General features: G+C 41.6%; 3 protein-coding genes across 7 annotated transcripts in view; 2 read left to right on the forward strand and 1 right to left on the reverse strand.

The window, feature by feature from the left end:
- The window catches only part of LOC4816604 (uncharacterized), an 81,845-nt gene that overhangs the window by 35,033 nt on the left and 24,732 nt on the right, over positions 1–22,080 (reverse strand). The gene's annotated exons all lie outside the window — the stretch shown is intronic.
- On the forward strand, positions 14,686–17,449 carry LOC6902615 (condensin complex subunit 2-like). Of its 3 annotated transcripts, none has more exons than XM_033381028.1 (4): positions 14,686–14,763; positions 14,833–15,260; positions 15,321–16,808; positions 16,876–17,449. In XM_033381028.1, the coding sequence occupies exons 2-4, from the start codon at positions 14,973–14,975 to the stop codon at positions 17,227–17,229; spliced, it is 2,130 nt and encodes a 709-aa protein (XP_033236919.1). In that variant the 5' UTR covers positions 14,686–14,763; positions 14,833–14,972; the 3' UTR covers positions 17,230–17,449. The 3 variants fall into 3 exon arrangements, with proteins under 3 accessions (XP_033236919.1, XP_033236920.1, XP_033236918.1); XM_033381029.1 differs by having other exon boundaries at positions 14,700–14,842; positions 14,917–15,260; XM_033381027.1 differs by having other exon boundaries at positions 14,700–15,260.
- On the forward strand, positions 19,222–22,055 carry LOC6903865 (condensin complex subunit 2-like). 3 transcript variants are annotated; one of them, XM_033381025.1, is made up of 4 exons: positions 19,222–19,335; positions 19,405–19,832; positions 19,893–21,416; positions 21,484–22,055. In XM_033381025.1, the coding sequence occupies exons 2-4, from the start codon at positions 19,545–19,547 to the stop codon at positions 21,835–21,837; spliced, it is 2,166 nt and encodes a 721-aa protein (XP_033236916.1). In that variant the 5' UTR covers positions 19,222–19,335; positions 19,405–19,544; the 3' UTR covers positions 21,838–22,055. The 3 variants fall into 3 exon arrangements, with proteins under 3 accessions (XP_033236916.1, XP_033236917.1, XP_033236915.1); XM_033381026.1 differs by having other exon boundaries at positions 19,268–19,414; positions 19,489–19,832; XM_033381024.1 differs by having other exon boundaries at positions 19,268–19,832.

Here is a 22,080-nt window from a genome sequence, read left to right on the forward strand (position 1 = left end):
TTGATTTTAATTTGAACAGTAACTTGGGAGCTTCATATCAATAATTATCAATTAAAATATCCCGACTTATAACCTAAAGAGTAGGTTTTATTTATTTAAATGTGCAGTGCCCTTCCCATAATATCAATATATTTGTTGTATTTTTTTTTAGTTTAAAAATATATCTTTCGAAAAAAAACCAAGTTCAGAAGCAGGGACTATATATAGAATAGAGAAACGGAGAATTTTGGCTCGTATACAAGCAATGCCCCCCCTTTTAATACTCCCCTTAGAAGCTTTCCCTTTGATACTGCTTTCCATTCCTTTGAATGCTGCCCATTTATGCTACCCTTTGAATGCTCTCTCCTGTAATGCTCTTACCTTTAATGCTCTCCACGTTGGTACTGCTCTATCGTGTATCGCGTAGGTACTTTCAGCCTCTTTCTAAGAGATGGACCATCTAAGATTGTAGCTCAATCGCTCAACAAGAGACGCAGCACAGCAGCACTTTTGGCCAAAGGATGATAACGGGGAATCATAGCAGGAAATCGGCTTACTTTCAGAGACTTCCTCTTATGTTCAAACTGTTTCTCAGCTGAGCCACAGCTAGACAGCTGTGCTACTCGCAAACGAAGTGCAAACGAAGTGCTCTTCCAGTAAACGGATTCGTATTCGCGTGGAAATTGAAGTTGTTTTGCCATCATTTTGCTCTGCGACATGTCAACAAATTTGTTTGCTGATTAGAGCGTAGCGATTGCCTGCCTTTCGGTGGTGTGGTGTGGCATGGCCGGAGGACGGATGATGGGAGTCTCCACAGAAACGCACACATTTGGCGCACACACACTCAACACACAGTAAATACTCAGAGCCGTCGACTTTGGGGCTTGCACAACTGTTTTTGGTTGAGGTTTTGGAGCGGCTGCGACGACGGCGGCGACACGAAATGTTGCATAATCGAGAGCCGTCGCAGCGGGGGCAGCAGCAGCAGCACCCGTAGTGGCAGAAAGACAAAAGTCAGAGCAGAGCAACAGTAACAATAATACGAATAAGTACTGCCAAATACACCCACAAAAAAGTCACCGCGCGGCGACAACCGGTTTGGCAAACCCCCCCCCCCCCCCCCACACTCCCACCACCCTGCCCCATGATCCAGTCTGCCACTCAGCCATTCATTCGGCGATCGCTTTACTCTGCTCTACACTCCTCAGTTTTTTTTTTGCCACAAATAAATAAAAGTGATCCAAACAGCAAATAATAATCGTAAAGCCAGCGATTCCCACTCCGATGGGCGCCATGGGGCACGCATTGCAGCCGTGCCCCCCGCCAGCCCCGTCAGAAGTTGTAACATTTTAACCTACTGCCCTCCTCCGCTGCCCCCTTTCTTTTGCATAGTTTTTCTTGGATTTTTAACTTTTTTCTGCGATTTTTCTTTCTCTATTTTTACGCTGTTTTCCTTTTCTCTCTCTCTATTTTGATGATATTTTCCTCTTCTCTCCCTCTATTTTGATTTTATGGTTTGCTTTCCTGAAGAACAAGTCCGGTAATAATTATGCCATTTTGAGATACTCTTTCACTTGAAAAGGGTATGAAGAATCTGGAGAAGGTAGAGCGTACACAGAACATCATATAAATCCAAATATAATATTTAAAAGATAGAAGATGTAGAAAACTAAAATTAAACGAGTAGAAACTGTTTTCAAATATTAAAAAAAAAACCGGAATTTGCGTTTAGCTATATTTCTAAAAGGCATTCAATGGAAATGGGCTTAAAAAGCTTTGAAAAGTTCTCTAAATAATGTGTGCCTACATTTTTAGATGGAATTTGAAAAGAAATATCTATGGTAAATAAATATAATAATAAAATCAATAAATATCGTGGTTAAGTATTGATATAATTTATTTAGATAAATAGAAAACCAAAAATTCAAACATATAAATATCGAACTCTTTCTAAAACAATTGAAAAATGTTGTAAGAACAAGAATATTTAGACTAAAATGATATTCATAAAAAAAAATTAAAAAACGCGTTTACAAAAAAAAGAAAAATTGCTTTTATTTCAAATAAATACCTATTAGAAAAATGTAAACAAAAAATATTATTTGTGGGACATATACATATATACATACATATATGTACATATGTATATCTAAGCTCAAGACTTTTTTCTTTTGAATCTCAAGCAAATATCGAAATATCCCACATGTACCATGACAAACCCACAAATAAAGACCAATCCTTATACCTATCCCTTCTCTCAATAGAAAAACCTCCCCCAAGTGCACCGAAAGAGTATACCTGGTTCATCTTGAAGCACCACTGAGATCTCTCCCTAGTGTCTCTCCCTCCAGTTTCTCACGTTTCTGTGACTCTGTTGGCTGTGCCGTTGTTTTGCGGCGCGTTACATTTAACTTTGCCTACAAGCAGAACCCGTTTTTGGCCGCTTGCAAGTTTTTTGCAACTTTCTGTGTGCCACAGCGTGTGGCAGCAGCCCGAGTGCGTGCGTTTGCAATCAGGCAGCGTTCCAGCCGCAGCAACTGGGATACCAGAGACACCAGAAAGAACCCTGGGGCCAGCAGCCACAATGGTTTTTCTCTCCGTTCCTCCGCTTCTTCTACAATCAGCTGTTGTGGTGGCACAGAGATGCGGAAGATGCGGCCGAGATGGTTAGATGATTCGTAGACTTCTTTGCTTTTTCTAGGCCCTTGGCATGGGCCTGGCCTGGTCTCAACTTTTCCAACAACTTTCACAATTTCTGCGCGCGCTAAGTGCGTTTTCTGATTTGTGTTTGGATGCGGGAGGACAATGGAGGGAAAATATCCAAAAAGTTTTCAGTGTCTGGGGCTCTGCTCTGCGGTCTGTACGGTGTACGGGCTAAATACTTGAGCACTTGAGCAGCAGTAGAGCAATTTGGAGTGCTCTCAATTATCTGTGGCTGATGCTGTTACTGGAGGCTGAAGGATGAGGCTGAAAGTTGTGTCTAAATATTTTAAAAGAAGGATTCACTGCTGAAGGGTGAAGTGAAGCCACTTTCTTTCTTTGATGGAGAGGCTTTGCCTTTACCTAAGATAAGAAATGCTTAGAAGATGCGACAAATAAATGCTTTCGGTGAACATTTGCTTTCTTTTGAAAAAACAATTATTTCTAGCAGGAAATTTGATGATCTTCTATACAGAACTCTTTCTTCGCCATTACCTTAAGATCATGAGGGGTGCATAGAGTGATCTGCTTGAAAGCTTTTTTTCATAGATCAGAACTATCATTCGAAAACATTTTTCTAAGCAATTCCTACTCACAAACGCATAGAAAGACTCTAGATAAGAGCTTCTATTAGTCAATGATCATTCCTGCTATAAATTCTAAAAGAAAAGCCTCTACTTTAAAGCTTTCAATGATCCCTTCCCCGCTTCCCAGCTGTGGAATTACGTAATAGGAATGCCTTAAAACGAGCTTTCCATAATAATATCCCAATCAGACATCTCCTTCAAAGTTTTTTCTGCAATCCAACAGCTTTAGAAGCACATGGAGCGGTTTTTTTTCAATGATCACAGAGGGAGGTCTCTCCGAACCGAAAGCTTTTGCTAATCCTTTGCTCTCGTCATAAAGAGTACTGTACTTATCCAGTAATCTCTTCTCCCTTAACAGCTTTTCTTTGTATTAGTTCTGGCTAAGTTCTTTCGATAATTATTTCATGTGCAAAGAGTGCTCTTAATTACAGGGAAATAAAAGAAAAGCGCAGAAAAACGATGAAACCCCATAGCAGCGGGGCAATTAGAACATCATTTCAAAGAAAAAGAAAAAAAGTATAAAGAATAGCAATTACTTTTAACTATGTTGCAATCATACTTCTCTCTGCCCCAAAAGAAATGCATTAGAAAGGCTTTCTACTGCTGTGTGTAGTTCTCTCTCTTGATTGCCTCATGAAAAACTCTTGAGGAGGAAAAACTTTATGGGACGTTAATTACCAACGAAAATAAAAGTCAAGTGTGTTTATACGTATTAACAATAATAAAAACCAAACAAAAACTTTATTTCATTGTCGTGTTATAATTAGGGAACTCCCTCACCCCCCACCCCACGCTTTTGGGGTGCTCTTTCGATGGGGGCAGTGTTGTCGTTGTCCCCTACCCTGTGCAATGTTTCCGCTTATTAAACGCATGCCAGTCGCCATACAAAAATCATGGCCACAAAAGCAGAAAAGCAGAAAGAAAACTTTCAACACTTTCTTGAGCACGCAATGCCGCAACGACATCATTAAAACACGCAAGTCATATCCATCCACAAAACACACACCACGCAAAATAAATAAAATTACAAAAATAAATATAAAAGTTTCATTTCATTTGTGACTTTTTGCAGGGTAACTCGTGTGCATGGCATACCCTTTCTTCTAGTAGAGAGTATTATGAATATTACCAGAAAAAGTAACAATTTTTTAAAAGTCTTCATTTCCCATAATTCAACTAAAGGATATGTTACCGATGCTTCCAAAGTGTATTTTATCTGAAATCAATCACTTTATAAATAATATTTCTATGATTTAGTTTTCTAGTTTTCTTCCCAAAAAAATTCTTCTCCTATGTAAATGTGCATTGGAATCTACAAGATTGGGACACTAAATCGGTCTTAAAACAAGTATTTTTGTAGGGATAACTTTCGTATTTCTAATGAAACTTCAACCAAACTATCCCATAGAAACCTTAGCAGATTTTGCAAGACAGAAAAAGGAGAGATTTTGGAATACTGTATACAAAATATTTCTTTTTTTTAAGGGCAAAACCCAAGCTTACGATTTGTTTTCTTCAGCTATAGTTTTCGATAGACCATCTACTTTTAAGAGTATCGAATGGCTCGACCTTTATTTCGTTTTTTCCTTTCTTTTTCCTTTGCCTTTTTGTATTTATGCTTCATTAAAATTAATAAAACGAAAAGAAAAGCATTGAAGACACAAAACAGCAGTGCGCAGCAGTGCAATGAGTGGGTGGCAATCGTTTTGCACAATTTGTCAACCCGCACACTCCACAGTTTGCTTCGGTCGTTTAAGCCGCTTAAAATACATATTGGCCAACAGACGAAACTGCACGTTTCGAGTGGCTGCGGCAGTGGCAGTGGCAGTGGCAGAGACGTCGCATCTTCTTCTGCAATTAGCAAATATTTATAGTAGCCGCCCGCCTTTGGGGCGCATTATGTCGTCATTTTGCCAATTTGATTCGTTATGCAGTTTACATAAGAGACAGATTATAGCCACAACTTCCTCCTCGTCTGCCTGCCTTTTGGCCTGGTTAAGAGCCCCCGTGCTTGTGGGGGCGTAGCAGCAGTAGCAGCAGTTACGTTCGTGTTTAATGCTCTTTGAAGCCCAGTTCCGTTTTGCAATGGAGGGGGAGGACAGTCCATGATGTTGATGATGATGAGTGGCCCTCTCCCACAAACTCCCCCCCCCCCTCCACCCCCCTCGAACCTCCCGCACGCCAAAAGTGTCTCCAACTTTAGGGGCCACTTCGCTGGACCGCCTGTCATGTCCGTGTCTGACAGCAGTCGCCCTTTTTATGCATAATGATTGTTTTGCCATAGAACTCACTACCCTGGCACAGCCCGCCACAGCCCGCCACAGCCCACCACAGATTCTTGTCGCCGACAGGGCACCGAACAGATTTTTGGTCGAAAGGTGGCAGAATGTCTGGGAAAAGTTTTCCTTTTTCGTTGACACTTTCATAAATTCTAATTACATATCAAAGCAGTGTCACGGCCAGTGTCCAGCCAGTGTCCGGGCCCAGAATGCCATGAAAACTAAATGAACTGTGTGTCCGGCCAAGCACGGGACAGGGAACACGGGACACGGGAAAGCACATTAAAATATATTATTTAATTTTCTCCTTAATGGCTCACAGGGTGGATAATTTATGAGGCGGGTACTGGTTCCCGGCGTCACTCTCAGATTTCAAGGTAATATGGTCACGGAAAAGTAAAATATGTACAAAACAATAGAATTTCCCGCACCAAAAAATATTTAATTAATTATTTAAGTAATTATTTTAAAACTTGTTTAACACCAACAGCAAATAAAGCACTGATTATGTTTATAAAAACAACTAGAAAGCAGGCCCCCTGCACACTTGCATCGCTCTTGCGCCAACCCCAGGCTCACTCGCTCACGAATATGTACATATATGAGTAAAATACATCTTTATACTATAGAGAGATAGATAAAAAAAAAACCGTTGTGCTGTGAGCAATTTTGAAGAAATTTTACGTAATTTTGGTGTATTTATAGACAGTAATATTTGTAACCTAAATTATTAAATTATTATTAAATTCGAAATATAAAAAATAAAACCCTGTGGTATCCATTATGTATACATATATGTTTCTACTCTTTCGCAGACTCGCGAAATTCAGGTAGATCTTACATAGGCTTGGTTAACCTGAAGGGACCTCAGCGCGGTCACACAGAGGCCAGTATGGTCCTTGGAGAATGGTACATAAGTAACAGAATTATTTATAATCAGATAAATTTTGCAGTACTTAGAAAAAACACATGGAAAATACTCTGCCGTTCCTTCACTTTTGGTGCTCCTTTTGATAGACTTATAGACATTAGGATTTTGTGCCTAAGTTTCAAAAATCATTATTATCATATGCTTTCAATTTTGGTTAGTAGCTTTTATTTTGGAAATTGATTGCACTAAAGAACTAACATCTAAAATTATTACCATTCTATTAAAAAAAAAACAAATTTGTTTTTAAATGCCAAAGCTGCCAAGCAGAAAACTTAATCTTTGGGTTGCTATATGTTCAGGCATATCCACTTTATCGACACCAATGTAAAATCTTGCTAAAGGTCGCACAATTCTCTTTTAAGTCCATTAAATATTGTGGATATCTGTTGCAAATGTACAGTAAAAATTATGAAATAGAATTATAAATTTAAAAAATCATCTGCTAGCCTGCATTAGAGATAAAGATTGAATAAAAGATTTATAACGACTGATAGAATTCAAAATGTAGTATCCTACCTTATGGTGCTCTATGGATTCTATGTAAGATTTCTTCAATTTGTTTATTACCCGAGGCATTCTTTAGCTATTCTTTCATTTTCCCTCTACAGCTAATTAAATCTCAGCCCAAGAAAGCACCTCCCGAGTGCACTAGACGATTACGCAAGAGGCGTATGAATGTATATTCTGGGTACAAGCTGCCTTTTATGGAGAGCTTTGGCGCTGACCAACCGGTAGACCGGTAGACCGTCCGACCGTCCCCCATCCGACCGTCCACTCGAATGAGCGATTAACATAATTTTTCTATATTATTTTCATATGACGATTATTATGGCCATTATTGTTGTGCCTTTGTGCCGGGCCTTGTTTTAGCTCTCGAGACGTGAGCGCACCTCCTCTTCCTCCACCTCCCCCTTCTCGAATCTTGACCTCGCGCGTACGCGTACGCGTACGCGTACGTCAGAGAACCGGCTTTTCGGCTCTCTTGGCCATGGGCCAGTAAATGGGGCTTGCCAAAAAAAAAAAGAAACAAAAACGAGACTACTTAAAGCTATTCTTCTTCCACTCATCATTGTCTTTGGCTTCTAATTTAATAATACATCCAAACAAAACAGGGTGCTAACGGACCGTAACCAGATACAAGACACAAGATACTCATATCTGGAATTGTTGCTATTATGCGCGTGATATGTGATATCTTTCTTTAATTTTTAAGTGAAGTGAAGACCCCTAAGGGGCATTTTTGGCATCCAATTATGGTGTTCCCCCTGGCATTCTGGCTGTTCCTGCTGTTAAGATGAATAATTCAGCTTGAGAGTCCCCCACACAAAAAGTTTATGGCAGTTTCATCATTTCATTGTTTAAATATACAAAAATAATATTTTTGTTTGCATATTAATAGGATTTTAAGCTTTAAAGGCTTTAGTGAGATGCTAAATGCATTTATCAATTAGTGTTTTATTATTTATTTATAGGAGTCAGACTTTTTTTTGGGAATGCAGACATATAAGTATGAAAATCAGATTATTGAGTTGGGAATTGACATAAGTACAGCGAAAAATAAAATGAAAATTTTTGGGAAATGCTTTGAAAATTTATAGAAAAGGATGGAAAAAATTAAGATTTCTTTTGGGTATTTTTATGAGCATTATTATTATTATTTTTTTTAATTCCTGAATTGTAGCGCATTTTTTTGCTTATAAAATATATAATATTTGATCCAAGGAATTGTTCATAATTTAATCTGTAAATTTATTATTTTAGTACTTTACTTTATTTATTAATTTATTTTATGTATTGTTTTATTTTTGATTATTTTATTTTATTTTACATTATAATTAATTTGATTAATGATTTTGTTATTTATTTTATTATTTCTTAGTATAATTTATTATTTTAGTATTTAATTTTTATTTATTTTTTTTAATATTATATATTATTTATTTTTAATTTGTATATTATTCATTTTTATTAATTATTTTATTGTAACCACTTAATTATTTAAAAATAAATTACACCGTTACCTAATACAAATTCCTATTCAAATTATTAATTATTATTATTTCAAAAAACAGAGTATATATTTAGAGACGCTTTCTTTCATTTCCATAGCAGCTTTTAGCTTAGGAGATACTTCTCTTCTTTATCTAAAGATTACCATATAATTTCCATAACTTCTCATAGGTGTGTTCTTCTCTTAGAAAACTCCACTTTTTGCCTCATTTAAAACCATTTTCCACATTATTTTTGTTGCTCTAATTTTCATTTATAAAGTTTTCCGTGGAAGCACATTTCCGCTTTGCACGTGTCAATGAAAATAATTTAAATTTATTACACACATACAAAGCCCTCGCCCCCCACGATGGCCGCCCCTAATGCTGGTGTGGCACTCCTTTCACTAACAGACGCTGCGCTGCACCCCCCCTTTAATGGGGGGCGTCCACCCCCCATTAAAGGAGAAGCGAATGCCCGCACCACACTGAATGGAGCTCTGTGGAGAAACCCCCGCCGTGTGCTCATATTTTGTATGGGGCGCTAATTTGCAGTTGAATGGCGCTTAAATGCAGCTGCTACTGGGGCTGCTGCTACAGCAGAGGCATGCCACAGCAGATGTCAGACTGCATTTGTGGGGAGAAGAGGAGGGAGAGAGAGAAAGAAAGGGGGATTGAGAGCTAACCAGGAGGCAACGTGACGTGACAGTAATTAACATAATAATCCATTTTGTGGCCAAAGAAAGGCAGCAGCCAGTGAGCGAGCTAGAAAGAAAGAAAGAACTCGGTCTGTGGCTGCCTGTTGCTGCTCAACGAAAGTTGATACCCTTTCAAAAAAGAGGGGATTACGGATTTACAAGAAAGCAAGAAGGCAGAACGATTGTTCTCCAGTGCTCCATGGATTCCGAAAAAGGATTATCTGACTTCGGACAATTTTTTATGCAAAAAATTTGTCTGAAAAATTTGCATAAATACTGATTTAAACTGCATAAAGTATCTATTATTTGGAAAATCCGATACTACATTCATAAATTACCTAAAATACACATAATTGTATATTTCAGATATATTTTCCACAGATATATTTTCCACATTGAAATTGATACTTGATTATCATTAACATTATATAGGAAATAACTCACCTTAAACCATTCTTTGTGAGAAAAAACATTCTGTTTCTAATGAAATTCCAAGCAAAGTCTAAGACCTGCAAATTCATGGGTTTCTGCATCCATTTCTTATCCAAATTGTAGCCAAATCTTAAAGAAAACATTGCATCTCCAAGCTTCATTCTCCCAAGCTTTCATCTTTCTCTCTTTTCTCCCATACAGCCATTGGTCCCCCCTCCTTTTGTTTTGGTTTTTTTCTGGGTTTGATTTCGTTTCTTCATTTTGTGGGTTAACTATCTGGGCGACGGCGGGTTAAGAACTGCCTGCTGATGCCTGCTGTTGTTGCAACATCACGACTCTCCCGTTTGGCCAGGCGCACGTTTTAATTTAATGCCCCTGCTCCAGCATGGCCAATATCCAACATCCAATCCCAGTCCCGAGAATAGTGCTGTCTATCGCAGATCCATGACTGAGAAAAGAACTGCTCTGCTCCGAGAAAGAGAATGTCCAAGCCAATCCCTGCTCTGATTATTGGGTCAATCGATATGACCACCCAAGGCCCCTCTCCCAAGGGAAGGGGGGAGAATCATATTTAAAGGAAGGATAATAGGCGGGCAGCAGATGCCTGGGTGCGTGTGGGTTGGCACGATTGAAGGGAAGCGGCAGACGAAAGACGGTCAAGTGTTAGACGAGGCGTAATCCATGCGGAATTGAATCTCATATTCAATTAAACGATAAGTGCCTGTTCCCCTTGAGACCTCCTCTCAGAAATCGCTTGAATTTGAGCCACAGAAAGACTGGAATTTCCCTCCAAAAAAATACCCTTTCCCTTCCACTTTAATCGCGTTTAAAGTCCTTTAATTGAGCAACTTCTTTTGCTTGGGAAAATACTCGTATCATTCGAAAATGTCAATTTGCATTTGAAGCAAAGAGGGGCTCCTGCCACAAACCATAAAAAAAATCACACACACACAGAAGCAGAGTCCCGAGCTGTCGTAAACAATTTCTGGGGACAGCCACTGTGGCGGCATACAGTCGCTGGGAAAAGTGTGGGAACGGGACCCAGTCAGTCGCCAGTTTGGCTGCTTTTCTGATTTTCTGCTTCTGGCAGGCATCTGTGGGATGCGTGTGGGAAATAAACTCAAAACGAGACCCAAACCGAAACCAAGATGGTTTTTTTCGTTAACTTTTCGGCAACAGAAAATATGAGAATTTCATTAATTTCAGCTACAAACAGTTTTGACGCCTGCCAAAGCACTTCCGTCCGTCTCCACAGAAATTGGCCAAATTAATAAGAGAGCAAGACCCCAAAGCGGAGGGCAGCGAATCTGAAGCGGCAGGAGACTTCCCCCGCGGAACAGGACAAAACATTTCGCACTCAAAACGTGGCGTTAATTGCCGGAACCCTCCGGAACAACACAACCAGAGAGAGAGAGAGAGAGATGAAGAAAAACACTTGAAAAAGTTTTCCACGTTGCCGTAATTAAAAAATCTGAGGCAGAGAATGCGAGATAGAAACAGAGAGTGATGGGAGAATGGGAATACCCTGGAATAGGAGAACTACTTAAGGTCTTTGGAGAAGATTTGGCTTGAGAAAAGTAGATTTTTGAAGGTTGAATACGGATAGGAATTTTTTAATGAAACATACAATTCTTTTGAATTTTTTGTAATCTTAAAACCTTTTTTTCACCTTAAACAGTATGGAAAATAATAATAAGAGTAAATAAATTGATACTAAAATATAAATTCATTAACTATAATAGAATAAATATAAATTAAATCTAATGCAAATTAATTAAATATAATCCAAGATAATAATAATAATTATTTTATACAAAAATAAAGATAGCCGATAACCATTTGTTTTTTATTATAATTAAGATTGTATTTTGTATTTTTGATTGTAAAATAATATCACTGATACAAATTATGTTTTTTGCTGTTACTGTTGGAGCAACTTATAGAACAGTCACTGAAAAATTAAGAGGATTTAAAAATATAAACAAATAATAATGGTATTAAAAATAAACAAAATATATATAATAAAAAAAAAATATATTTACATATATAATTAAAAAAATGTCCATCATTTATAAATCAATCTATTATTTATTTATTTCCCTTTAAAAGAAATAAGCCTAAATTTCTTAAAATTATTAAATAATAAAAACCGCTTAAATAAGATATTCCGCAATTACACAACTCCCATTACATACATCTTTTACATTTTCCTCATATTTTCGTCTTACTTTCTTTTAGTTTCCCTTCAATTATTCTTTGTTTTGGCCTTCGTTTAAGGCCTTCCAACTTCCCTGAAACTTTTCTTCCCTCCAAAAGCAAACGCCGCAGGCAGAGAGCGTCCTTTGTGGAGTGAATTTTCACTGCTGCAATATATAATATCCTGTAGCGGAAATTCTAATTTGAAATATCAGCTGGACAGCGAGGGAGCAAGGAAATGAGGCAAAGTGGAGGAGAAAAGGAGGGGAAAACTTGCAAAAGAGACTAAAGTAAAATATTGCTTTTCTTTTTGACGAGGAATCATCATCAACAAACAACAGAGCAGTCAATATTTCTTTGTGCGATTTTCTTCATCGTCAAATATCCGTACACGGAGGAGGCTCCTCCTCTCCATCCTTCGATGCTCCTCCTCTGTGCTCTCCGATTCCCCTCCGTCTCTCTGGGTTCTCCGATTCTCCTGTCAATCCCTCTGGCATGTTCTACTGACAGTCCCTCTTCTGTCCCTCTGCCTTCCATCTGCCTGTCAGTCACCTTTCTCTCTGCCTTTTGGCAAGGGTATTTTGTGTCTCTTTTAGCCTCTTTCATGGCTCTTCAGACCATCATTGGAACATCATTCGAAAAAGGCTAAAGCCAAGACAAACCAAACCCCAGAGCATCGAAGGAGGAATCTCTGTAATCCGAGCGTTTCTCCCTCGCTCTTTCTCTCTCTTTGTGCAGCTGGGGGGCCCGCCTGTCGATCTGCATAATGAAATTACGGCATTATCTTCCCAGTACAGTTATACGCTGCATCGCAAAATTGCTGTCAGTAGCGGATGCAGATGCTGCCGCCACTGCCGGGCTGCAGGGCAAAAAGTAGAACCTGAGAAAATGATACTCGCTTCGGCGGGGCAGGCAGAACCTTTTCTCTTGTGCTGCTGCTGCAAGAATGATGCTGCAAAGAGGTGGGTCTCTCACCGATTGACTTGCTGACTTACTGACAGAATAACAGGCAGACAGCGAGACCCACAGACAGTACAACAGGCGGTGCAACAGACTGATGGAATAGCCGACTGACGACTGACTGCAAGACTTGGGACATGATTGAGGCTTCGACTATGGCTGCAACTGCAACTCTCCTTTCTCGCCTTTCCATGCAAATCAGCCTCTGGGCCGAGACTCATTTTCTTTCCCAATTTGCCGGCAATTTTCGCACATTTGGCCAACAGCTGCTTTCACATTTATGCCCCCAAAGCAGGGGGCGGGGCAGAGCAGAGCAGTGTAGGGGTTGTGCCTTCAAGAATTACGTCAGGTCAGCCATGACTCCTAATTAACGTATGGGGCGTTGTTTAAGCTCTCTTTACCCTGAATATTTTGTAATTTTGTTTGAAAGCGTTTTCCCCGCTCTAATTTATTTTAATTAAATAAGCCATAAATGCCACAGAAATTACCCAAAAATTTAAGGTTGAAAAAAAATGAAATTCGGAAATCGCCTTCCCTTTGGCGGGGAGCTACTGAGAAAGAGGTTTCTGCTCAATCATTTAACGGCATGGCGCCTAGATATCCATAATCTGTATTTTATTTTCCAGGGAAAACAGGAAAAACCTCAACCGAATGACCGAAAAAAAGCCATGAAAAAACCTTTTCTTTATTGCATTTTTATGGGGTGCTTGGGATTCGAGTATAGCACTCCCGTCGTATATATCGTAATTTTAGTGTAAACCCGTCTATTGTTTCACACAAAAGAACCCCCTTCCCCCCACAGAGACCTCCACAGTCTCCTGCCATGCCATGCCGTCCGCTGAGGTTTCTGCGAGGTTCTGCAATTAATCATAAAATATTGTTTGCACCTTAACCGCAACGACAGGCAGCGACAGACGACAGACGAGCGACGACAGGCTACCACTGGAACCCCTGTGGCACGTATGGCATTACGCACTTCCGTTTCCGGTGTGTCTGGCGTTTACCCCTCTTCCTTCTTTCCCTTTCCCCTGCAAAGCTAATTCAGTTTGCTCACCCGCGCGCAAAGCAAACAAATAAAAATATCCAAAAAAATTAAAAAACAAACAAAAACAAAGTTTTTATTGCGTTCTTTTTTGCACGCGCAAAAATTTATTTTGTGATTTATGAGGCGCAAGAAAAGCAGCAACAAAAGCCATCGAGAAAGGAGAGAATGAGAGGGCGACAAACTTGGGCTTGCAGACAGAACGGCGAGACATGACCGCCACACAACGGCACAGAGAGAGAGAGGGAGAGAGACCCATTCTATATCCTATGAAGAGACCGGGCCCCCCTCCCTATACCACTCCAGAACAACCTTGAAAATTGAATGACAGCATCTGAAGGCCACTTGCCACAAAGTTACTTATTGGAAAAGTCCAAAAGAAGATTCGCATATAATCCAAATGGCCAAGATGAATGTCTAAAAATAAATACATATGTATACAGCAAAATGTATACAGCATATGTATACAGCAAGAATATGTTCCTACCTTCTTTTGGCCTTTTCCACATTTCTCTTCATTCAACGTAGTACCATCCGAACAATGTAAAAAAATATAAAACAAGGGGGAACGTTGTGAGCTTCTGCTGCGACCGAAACTATACATTTATCCCCGATACATGGTCAATATGGCTCTCCTACAGCAGACGGCGCACGCTATATGACGCCCATCATAACCATTACTACTGGCCGATAGATGCTTCATGTTTTCCTTGGAAACTGTTCATATTTTTCCATTTCCCTATCAACAACTCGCAGTTCTGTTAATCTCTTCTTCTTCATATTTTAGCTTTTTTGCCGACATGTACAGCGGCAGAGATGTAAAAAATACAAATATCGATGCCTCGCACTGTTATCGAAACTACCGTTGGCCCTTTAACAAATTGTGTGACAGTAAAAATAATTTTTGATATTTACTTTGTTTAAATCATTGAGCTGGAACATTCAAATTGGAAAAAAATTAATATTCATAAGTTGAGCGTGCAAACCGATATTGTGGCATCTTAAACTATAATTTTCGTTTGTTTATATTGCGGTTGCAGCCCTGCGCGTGTAAGTGTGGTTATCTCCATCCCTAGAATTCGGCGTCCACTCTAGGAAACTGTAAATTTCCAATACGAAAATAGTAAAAATCAGGAGAAAAACTACCGTAACCCGTAACTACACACACCCAAGCATTCCAATGACGTCGCCACACTCGGAGACCCCTCTGCCTCGATCTGCGGTGGGCAGCTACCGCAAAAACGACGAGGCCGAGCGGCAGGAGCCACGCCGGCGCACACCGCTGGTCCAGCAGGACACTCGCACGAGTTCAGCTCTCGAGTCCATCGAGGAGAACGAGACGATACGCTCCTGCGTGGATCTGTACAACAAAAATAAGCTGAGCAAAGACAATGTCTGGAATATGTCGTTGATTGATACACTAGCCAATCTAATGGATCGCCATCACAAACAGCTGAACAATTTCAAGGTGCGTTTTATCCCTTCGAGCAAAAAGGAGAGCTCCTAACCCACTTTTCTTCCTTCACAGATGGCTGGCTATTCGCTGGAGGCCTCGGCCAAGATCTACGCCCTGCGTGTAGACTCAATCTACAAAGATGCATTGCGTATATCGGCGGGTTTGAATGGTCGCCTCTTGACGGGCTTACCTGAGGGACCTCCAGGTGATGGCGAAGGTGCCGATGCGGCTCCCAGTCAACAGCAGCAGGCGGCACCTAAGCTCAAGCGCCAGAAAAGGAATTTATCAACGGTGACAAAGAACAAGGAAACATTGAATGCGCGTTTGGACATGGTGCCCATGCAGGATGCGGTTTTTGGGAAGCTCAATTCGACGGTGGGTTCCATCAATGCCTCCAATCGCCTGATGCACAACATTCTGCCCAGCGTGGACTCTGAAATGCGGCTACGCACGACCCACAAATTCTGGGATTCGACGGAGGAGACGGATGAGCTCATGGACAGCGAAACGCTGAGTGCTGGCACCAAGGAGTGGGCCAATGAAGAGTTGTGCAATGCGGAATGGCTGCCTAAGCTGTACAACCATATGGACAAACTAAAACTGCGGCCACTCCACACGGGCTACGTGATAACCAGTGCTCCCAATCCCCAGCCACAGTCGGGATCTATTTCAGAGGCGGCCCCCACATGTAATGACGCTGCTGAGGGGCTGGATAATGCGGACGACTTCGGTGTGAATCCCACAGATATATCCGTAGCATTTGACATGAATGCCGAGTGTGAGCCCATGCCGGATATGGAGGCAAGTCCACCCATTATCCTAGATATACAATCGAATGATTTGCAGGATCTCACCGCCGAGGAGCAGACGCGTTTGAGCAAAACGGCCGGGGTCATTGACGATCTGAGGCCAGTGGATGGTGTGACTAGCCTGGACTACTCTTACAGGCCCATGGACAGAATCCGACAGTTTTGGGCGGGTCCAGCGCATTGGAAAATCAGGCGCACTCGTCCGCTCACCACTCTGGCCGAGACGAATCGACCTATGGCTGCTAAACCAAAGAAAACGGCGGCAGCCACCTCCAAGCGACGCATGAAGAATCTGCACTATGGAAAGTTCAACAAGGAGTTATTCAAGCCCCTCAATGCTTACAAAAAAAAGCAGCGAAAGGTCAATGAAAAGAAATGGGATGCCCGAAAGGTGGTGCGGCCCACAAAATTCAACTTTGAAGCGGATTACTTTTTAAAATACGACTCGGCGCCGGGTATTAAAGTTAGCCAGAGTTTTGGAGAAGCCGATCTCGTTGAGGGACTGGAAAATGATACGGATATGGATGGGGGCTCCCACCACGACGATGCCGACATAGAGCTCTCTGACAACGAACATTTCACCACAGATGAACCTATCACGAACCGAATGTCGGCAGCGGGCATTGAAAATACCATGGACATGATGAATGAGGATTCATGTGAGGATAGGCTCAATCAAAGCCAAAGCATCCATGAGGATGACGATACAATCTTGAAGATATCCACCGAATTTAAGGATGCACCAAGGCAGGTGTGTCTTTGAGGGACATACTATTCCCAAGGGTGTCTAAAATATCATTTATTTGGTTCTTTTTCAGGTCACCAAAGTAATTGTGCCATTTGCGAAGCATGCCAAGGTGATCGACATGAAGAATCTCAAGAAAAGCTGCCATTCTTTGATCCAGAAACAGCTCCTGAATCCTGTCGATGAGACATCAGTACCCTCATACTCAGTGCCAAAGGAAGAAAGCTACGCGAAGGGTACCGCCAGCTTCCAGGAGGTTTACCGATCCTTGCCTGATGTCTTGAGTGACAAAATGAAAGATTCTCTGTCCCCATCGGTGGCCCTCTATGCGGTTCTTCATTTGGCCACCGACATGAAACTGCGACTCATTCCACAAGAGAATCTAGAGGATTTTCAAATCCGGCAAGTTCTGGATGACGAAGATTAGAAACTTAGAAGTAATCAATCTCCACACAATTTTAAACACATTTTCATGCACCAAAACATACAAAACACTAAAAGAAACGAAGCTAGGCTCATCTCCAATGTATTTTTGGATGATTTTTTAATTCCATCTCTCAAAGGGTACCCCGTTCTAAGTCCTAAGATAGCCGACAATAGAAATGTGTGTGCTACCCCATATTAACAATAAATTAATATTTTTGAGAGCCCGTGTACCTTGAACCTTTTTTTGGTTTTTGAACATAGAACTATTTTTCCACCCACTGCAGCGGAGTAAAAGTTAGATCTAACAGGAGTGTAGAGGTACAGGCTGTTATAGGCTCTGAGATCTAGGCGCTCATATGGACGTAGAGGCGGACGGACGGATATGGCTCTATCGACTCGGCTATTGATGCTGATCAATGATATTAGTACTCTATGCTGTTACAATCGCTTCCTTTTCGACGTTACACTCATCTAATATACCCTTGGACTCATTTTGAGTATCGGATATATTTATATATTCCCCAAAGATTTTCTAAGTGCGCTCTAAATATTAATTTTATTATAAAATCTTTTAAATTAGATATTAGTCGGATAAATCTTATAAATTGTCATCTTTTTTTCCCTCTGAAAAGGAAAATAATTTGGTCAAATATTGAGCAACAGGTATCCTTGTATTCGGGAGCGCCGCATCTGTGTAGGCTGGCAAATTTCTTGTAGCGCACTATTTCACCCTCCAGATAGTCGTTTGCTCCGCGCAGCTCCCGACGAATGCACTCCATAAGAAAGGTCATGTCACAATGGCGGCTTGTTATCACAGTTCTTCGGAGGTCTCTGGTTTCCACTGATTCGCCGGGGTGCCATCAGTGTTTTGTTGCTCGATCTGCTGCTCCTTCTGTTTCGATACCTTGAGCGCGTTCTCTTTCTGTCTTGGGAATTGCTCTCTATAGGATTGTAATGGACTTTCAGACCTATTTTCTTCATTAAAGTATTTTTTGCTATTGAAAGATGCTGTCGTCTCGAGATATGATGGATAAGCATGAGGGGCCTGCCCGTTGTTGGAGCTCTACTTAAGAATCGAACGTGTGGAAAGGTGGTAGGATCGTAGAAGGTTTCCGTCTGTGGCTGTTGCTGAAATCTCTGAGGTTCTTCTGCCCTGAATACCTGAGGTTCTATCAAAATTCCTTTTGGTTCTTCCATGAAACGCAGTTGTCTATCCACCCAAACAAACCCATTGTGTTTTCTAAAATCGCTTATTAGGAGATTTACCTTAACATCGTAGAGGGCACATCCGGCTTAGGTTTCCTTTTCGTATCGCCGCTGTCTTTTGAACTCCCCCGTTTCTCCTCTGGCTTATCCTCCTTCGTGGAGTTCGTTTTCCTTGGGGCAGGAGCCCAAAAAATTTAAGGATCACAGGATCTGAACTATTTCAGATTTTTAATTTCTTTTTTTATTACTGAAATTTGGAATATGTCAAAATTTTCGAACGAACCAGAACTAATATTTTGAAACTGAAGGAAGGTTTTAGGTGTAGTGCTCTCAGGAGATTTCAAGTATATTTCTAGAGACTCTTCGAAGAATTAGAGGGGAGAGTTCTGTCCGATGAGTTCTATGGATAGTCCTGGCGATGTTTGTGTGGATAGTTTTATGTTAGTTCTAAGGAATGATAGTGATGTTGATGTTGTAAAAAATCGAGGGGAACGTTGTGAGTTGCTGCTGCGACCCTACGAACTCTATATTTATACCCGATTCATGGTCAATATGGCACTCCTACAGCAGACGGCGCACGCTAGATGACGCTTATCATAACCATTACTACTGGGCGATAGATGCTTCATGTTTTCCTTGGAAAATTTTCTTTTTTTCCCCATTTCCCTATCAACAACCTCGCACATCTGTTAATCTCTTTTCTTCTTCATATTTTAGCTTTTTTGCCGCCATGTACGGCGGCAGAGATGTAAAAAATACAAATATCGACGCCTCGCACTGTTATCGAAACTATCGTTGGCCCTTTAACAAATTGTGTGACAGTAAAAATAATTTTTGATATTTACTTTGTTTAAATCATTGAGCTGGAACATTCAAATTGGAAAAAAATTAATATTCATAAGTTGAGCGTGCAAACCGATATTGTGGCATCTTAAACTATAATTTTCGTTTGTTTATATTGCGGTTGCAGCCCTGCGCGTGTAAGTGTGGTTATCTCCATCCCTAGAATTCGGCGTCCACTCTAGGAAACTGTAAATTTCCAATACGAAAATAGTAAAAATCAGGAGAAAAACTACCGTAACCCGTAACTACACACACCCAAGCATTCCAATGACGTCGCCACACTCGGAGACCCCTCTGCCTCGATCTGCGGTGGGCAGCTACCGCAAAAACGACGAGGCCGAGCGGCAGGAGCCACGCCGGCGCACACCGCTGGTCCAGCAGGACACTCGCACGAGTTCAGCTCTCGAGTCCATCGAGGAGAACGAGACGATACGCTCCTGCGTGGATCTGTACAACAAAAATAAGCTGAGCAAAGACAATGTCTGGAATATGTCGTTGATTGATACACTAGCCAATCTAATGGATCGCCATCACAAACAGCTGAACAATTTCAAGGTGCGTTTTATCCCTTCGAGCAAAAAGGAGAGCTCCTAACCCACTTTTCTTCCTTCACAGATGGCTGGCTATTCGCTGGAGGCCTCGGCCAAGATCTACGCCCTGCGTGTAGACTCAATCTACAAAGATGCATTGCGTATATCGGCGGGCTTGAATGCTCGCACATTGACGGACAAACAGATAAACGATGCCGACGCGGATGATGAGGGCTTACCTGAAGGACCTCCAGGTGATGGAGAAGGTGGCGATGCGGTTCCCAGTCAAAAGCAGCAGGTGACACCTAAGCCCAAGCGCCAGAAAAGGCATTTTTCAACGGTGATAAAGAACAAGGAAACATTGAATGCGCGTTTGGACATGGTGCCCATGCAGGATGCGGTTTTTGCAAAGCTCAATTCGACGGTGGGTTCCATCAATGCCGCCCATCGCCTGATGCACAACATTCTGCCCAGCGTGGACTCTGAAATGCGGCTACGCACGACCCACAAATTCTGGGATTCGACGGAGGAGACGGATGAGCTCATGGACAGCGAAACGCTGAGTGCTGGCACCAAGGAGTGGGCCAAAGAAGAGTTGTGCAATGCGGAATGGCTGCCTAAGCTGTACAACCATATGGACAAACTAAAACTGCGGCCACTCCACACGGGCTACGTGATAACCAGTGCTCCCAATCCCCAGCCACAGTCGGGATCTATTTCAGAGGCGGCCCCCACATGTAATGACGCTGCTGAGGGGCTGGATAATGCGGACGACTTCGGTGTGAATCCCACAGATATATCCGTAGCATTTGACATGAATGCCGAGTGTGAGCCCATGCCGGATATGGAGGCAAGTCCACCCATTATCCTAGATATACAATCGAATGATTTGCATAATCTCACCGCCGAGGAGCAGACGCGTTTGAGCAAAACGGCCGGGGTCATTGACGATCTGAGGCCAGTGGATGGTGTGACTAGCCTGGACTACTCTTACAGGCCCATGGACAGAATCCGACAGTTTTGGGCGGGTCCAGCGCATTGGAAATTCAGGCGCACTCGTCCGCTCACCACTCTGGCCGAGACGAATCGACCTATGGCTGCTAAACCAAAGAAAACGGCGGCAGCCACCTCCAAGCGACGCATGAAGAATCTGCACTATGGAAAGTTCAACAAGGAGTTATTCAAGCCCCTCAATGCTTACAAAAAAAAACAGCGAAAGGTCAATGAAAAGAAATGGGATGCCCGAAAGGTGGTGCGGCCCACAAAATTCAACTTTGAAGCGGATTACTTTTTAAAATACGACTCGGCGCCGGGTATTAAAGTTAGCCAGAGTTTTGGAGAAGCCGATCTCGTTGAGGGACTGGAAAATGATACGGATATGGATGGGGGCTCCCACCACGACGATGCCGACATAGAGCTCTCTGACAACGAACATTTCACCACAGATGAACCTATCACGAACCGAATGTCGGCAGCGGGCATTGAAAATACCATGGACATGATGAATGAGGATTCATGTGAGGATAGGCTCAATCAAAGCCAAAGCATCCATGAGGATGACGATACAATCTTGAAGATATCCACCGAATTTAAGGATGCACCAAGGCAGGTGTGTCTTTGAGGGACATACTATTCCCAAGGGTGTCTAAAATATCATTTATTTGGTTCTTTTTCAGGTCACCAAAGTAATTGTGCCATTTGCGAAGCATGCCAAGGTGATCGACATGAAGAATCTCAAGAAAAGCTGCCATTCTTTGATCCAGAAACAGCTCCTGAATCCTGTCGATGAGACATCAGTACCCTCATACTCAGTGCCAAAGGAAGAAAGCTACGCGAAGGGTACCGCCAGCTTCCAGGAGGTTTACCGATCCTTGCCTGATGTCTTGAGTGACAAAATGAAAGATTCTCTGTCCCCATCGGTGGCCCTCTATGCGGTTCTTCATTTGGCCACCGACATGAAACTGCGACTCATTCCACAAGAGAATCTAGAGGATTTTCAAATCCGGCAAGTTCTGGATGACGAAGATTAGAAACTTAGAAGTAATCAATCTCCACACAATTTTAAACACATTTTCATGCACCAAAACATACAAAACACTAAAAGAAACGAAGCTAGGCTCATCTCCAATGTATTTTTGGATGATTTTTTAATTCCATCTCTCAAAGGGTACCCCGTTCTAAGTCCTAAGATAGCCGACAATAGAAATGTGTGTGCTACCCCATATTAACAATAAATTAATATTTTTGAGAGCCCGTGTTTTGGGCTTTTTTGG

Source organism: Drosophila pseudoobscura, chromosome 4, assembly GCF_009870125.1.
Source record: "Drosophila pseudoobscura strain MV-25-SWS-2005 chromosome 4, UCI_Dpse_MV25, whole genome shotgun sequence".
Lineage (NCBI taxonomy): Eukaryota > Metazoa > Arthropoda > Insecta > Diptera > Drosophilidae > Drosophila > Drosophila pseudoobscura.

Coding starts and splice junctions, on each gene's coding strand:
- LOC6902615 (XM_033381028.1), top strand. CDS start 14,973: ATGACGTCGCCACACTCGGAGACCCCTCTGCCTCGATCTGCGGTGGGC. Junction 15,261..15,320: donor AACAGCTGAACAATTTCAAG/GTGCGTTTTATC, acceptor CTTCCTTCACAG/ATGGCTGGCTATTCGCTGGA. Junction 16,809..16,875: donor TTAAGGATGCACCAAGGCAG/GTGTGTCTTTGA, acceptor GTTCTTTTTCAG/GTCACCAAAGTAATTGTGCC.
- LOC6903865 (XM_033381025.1), top strand. CDS start 19,545: ATGACGTCGCCACACTCGGAGACCCCTCTGCCTCGATCTGCGGTGGGC. Junction 19,833..19,892: donor AACAGCTGAACAATTTCAAG/GTGCGTTTTATC, acceptor CTTCCTTCACAG/ATGGCTGGCTATTCGCTGGA. Junction 21,417..21,483: donor TTAAGGATGCACCAAGGCAG/GTGTGTCTTTGA, acceptor GTTCTTTTTCAG/GTCACCAAAGTAATTGTGCC.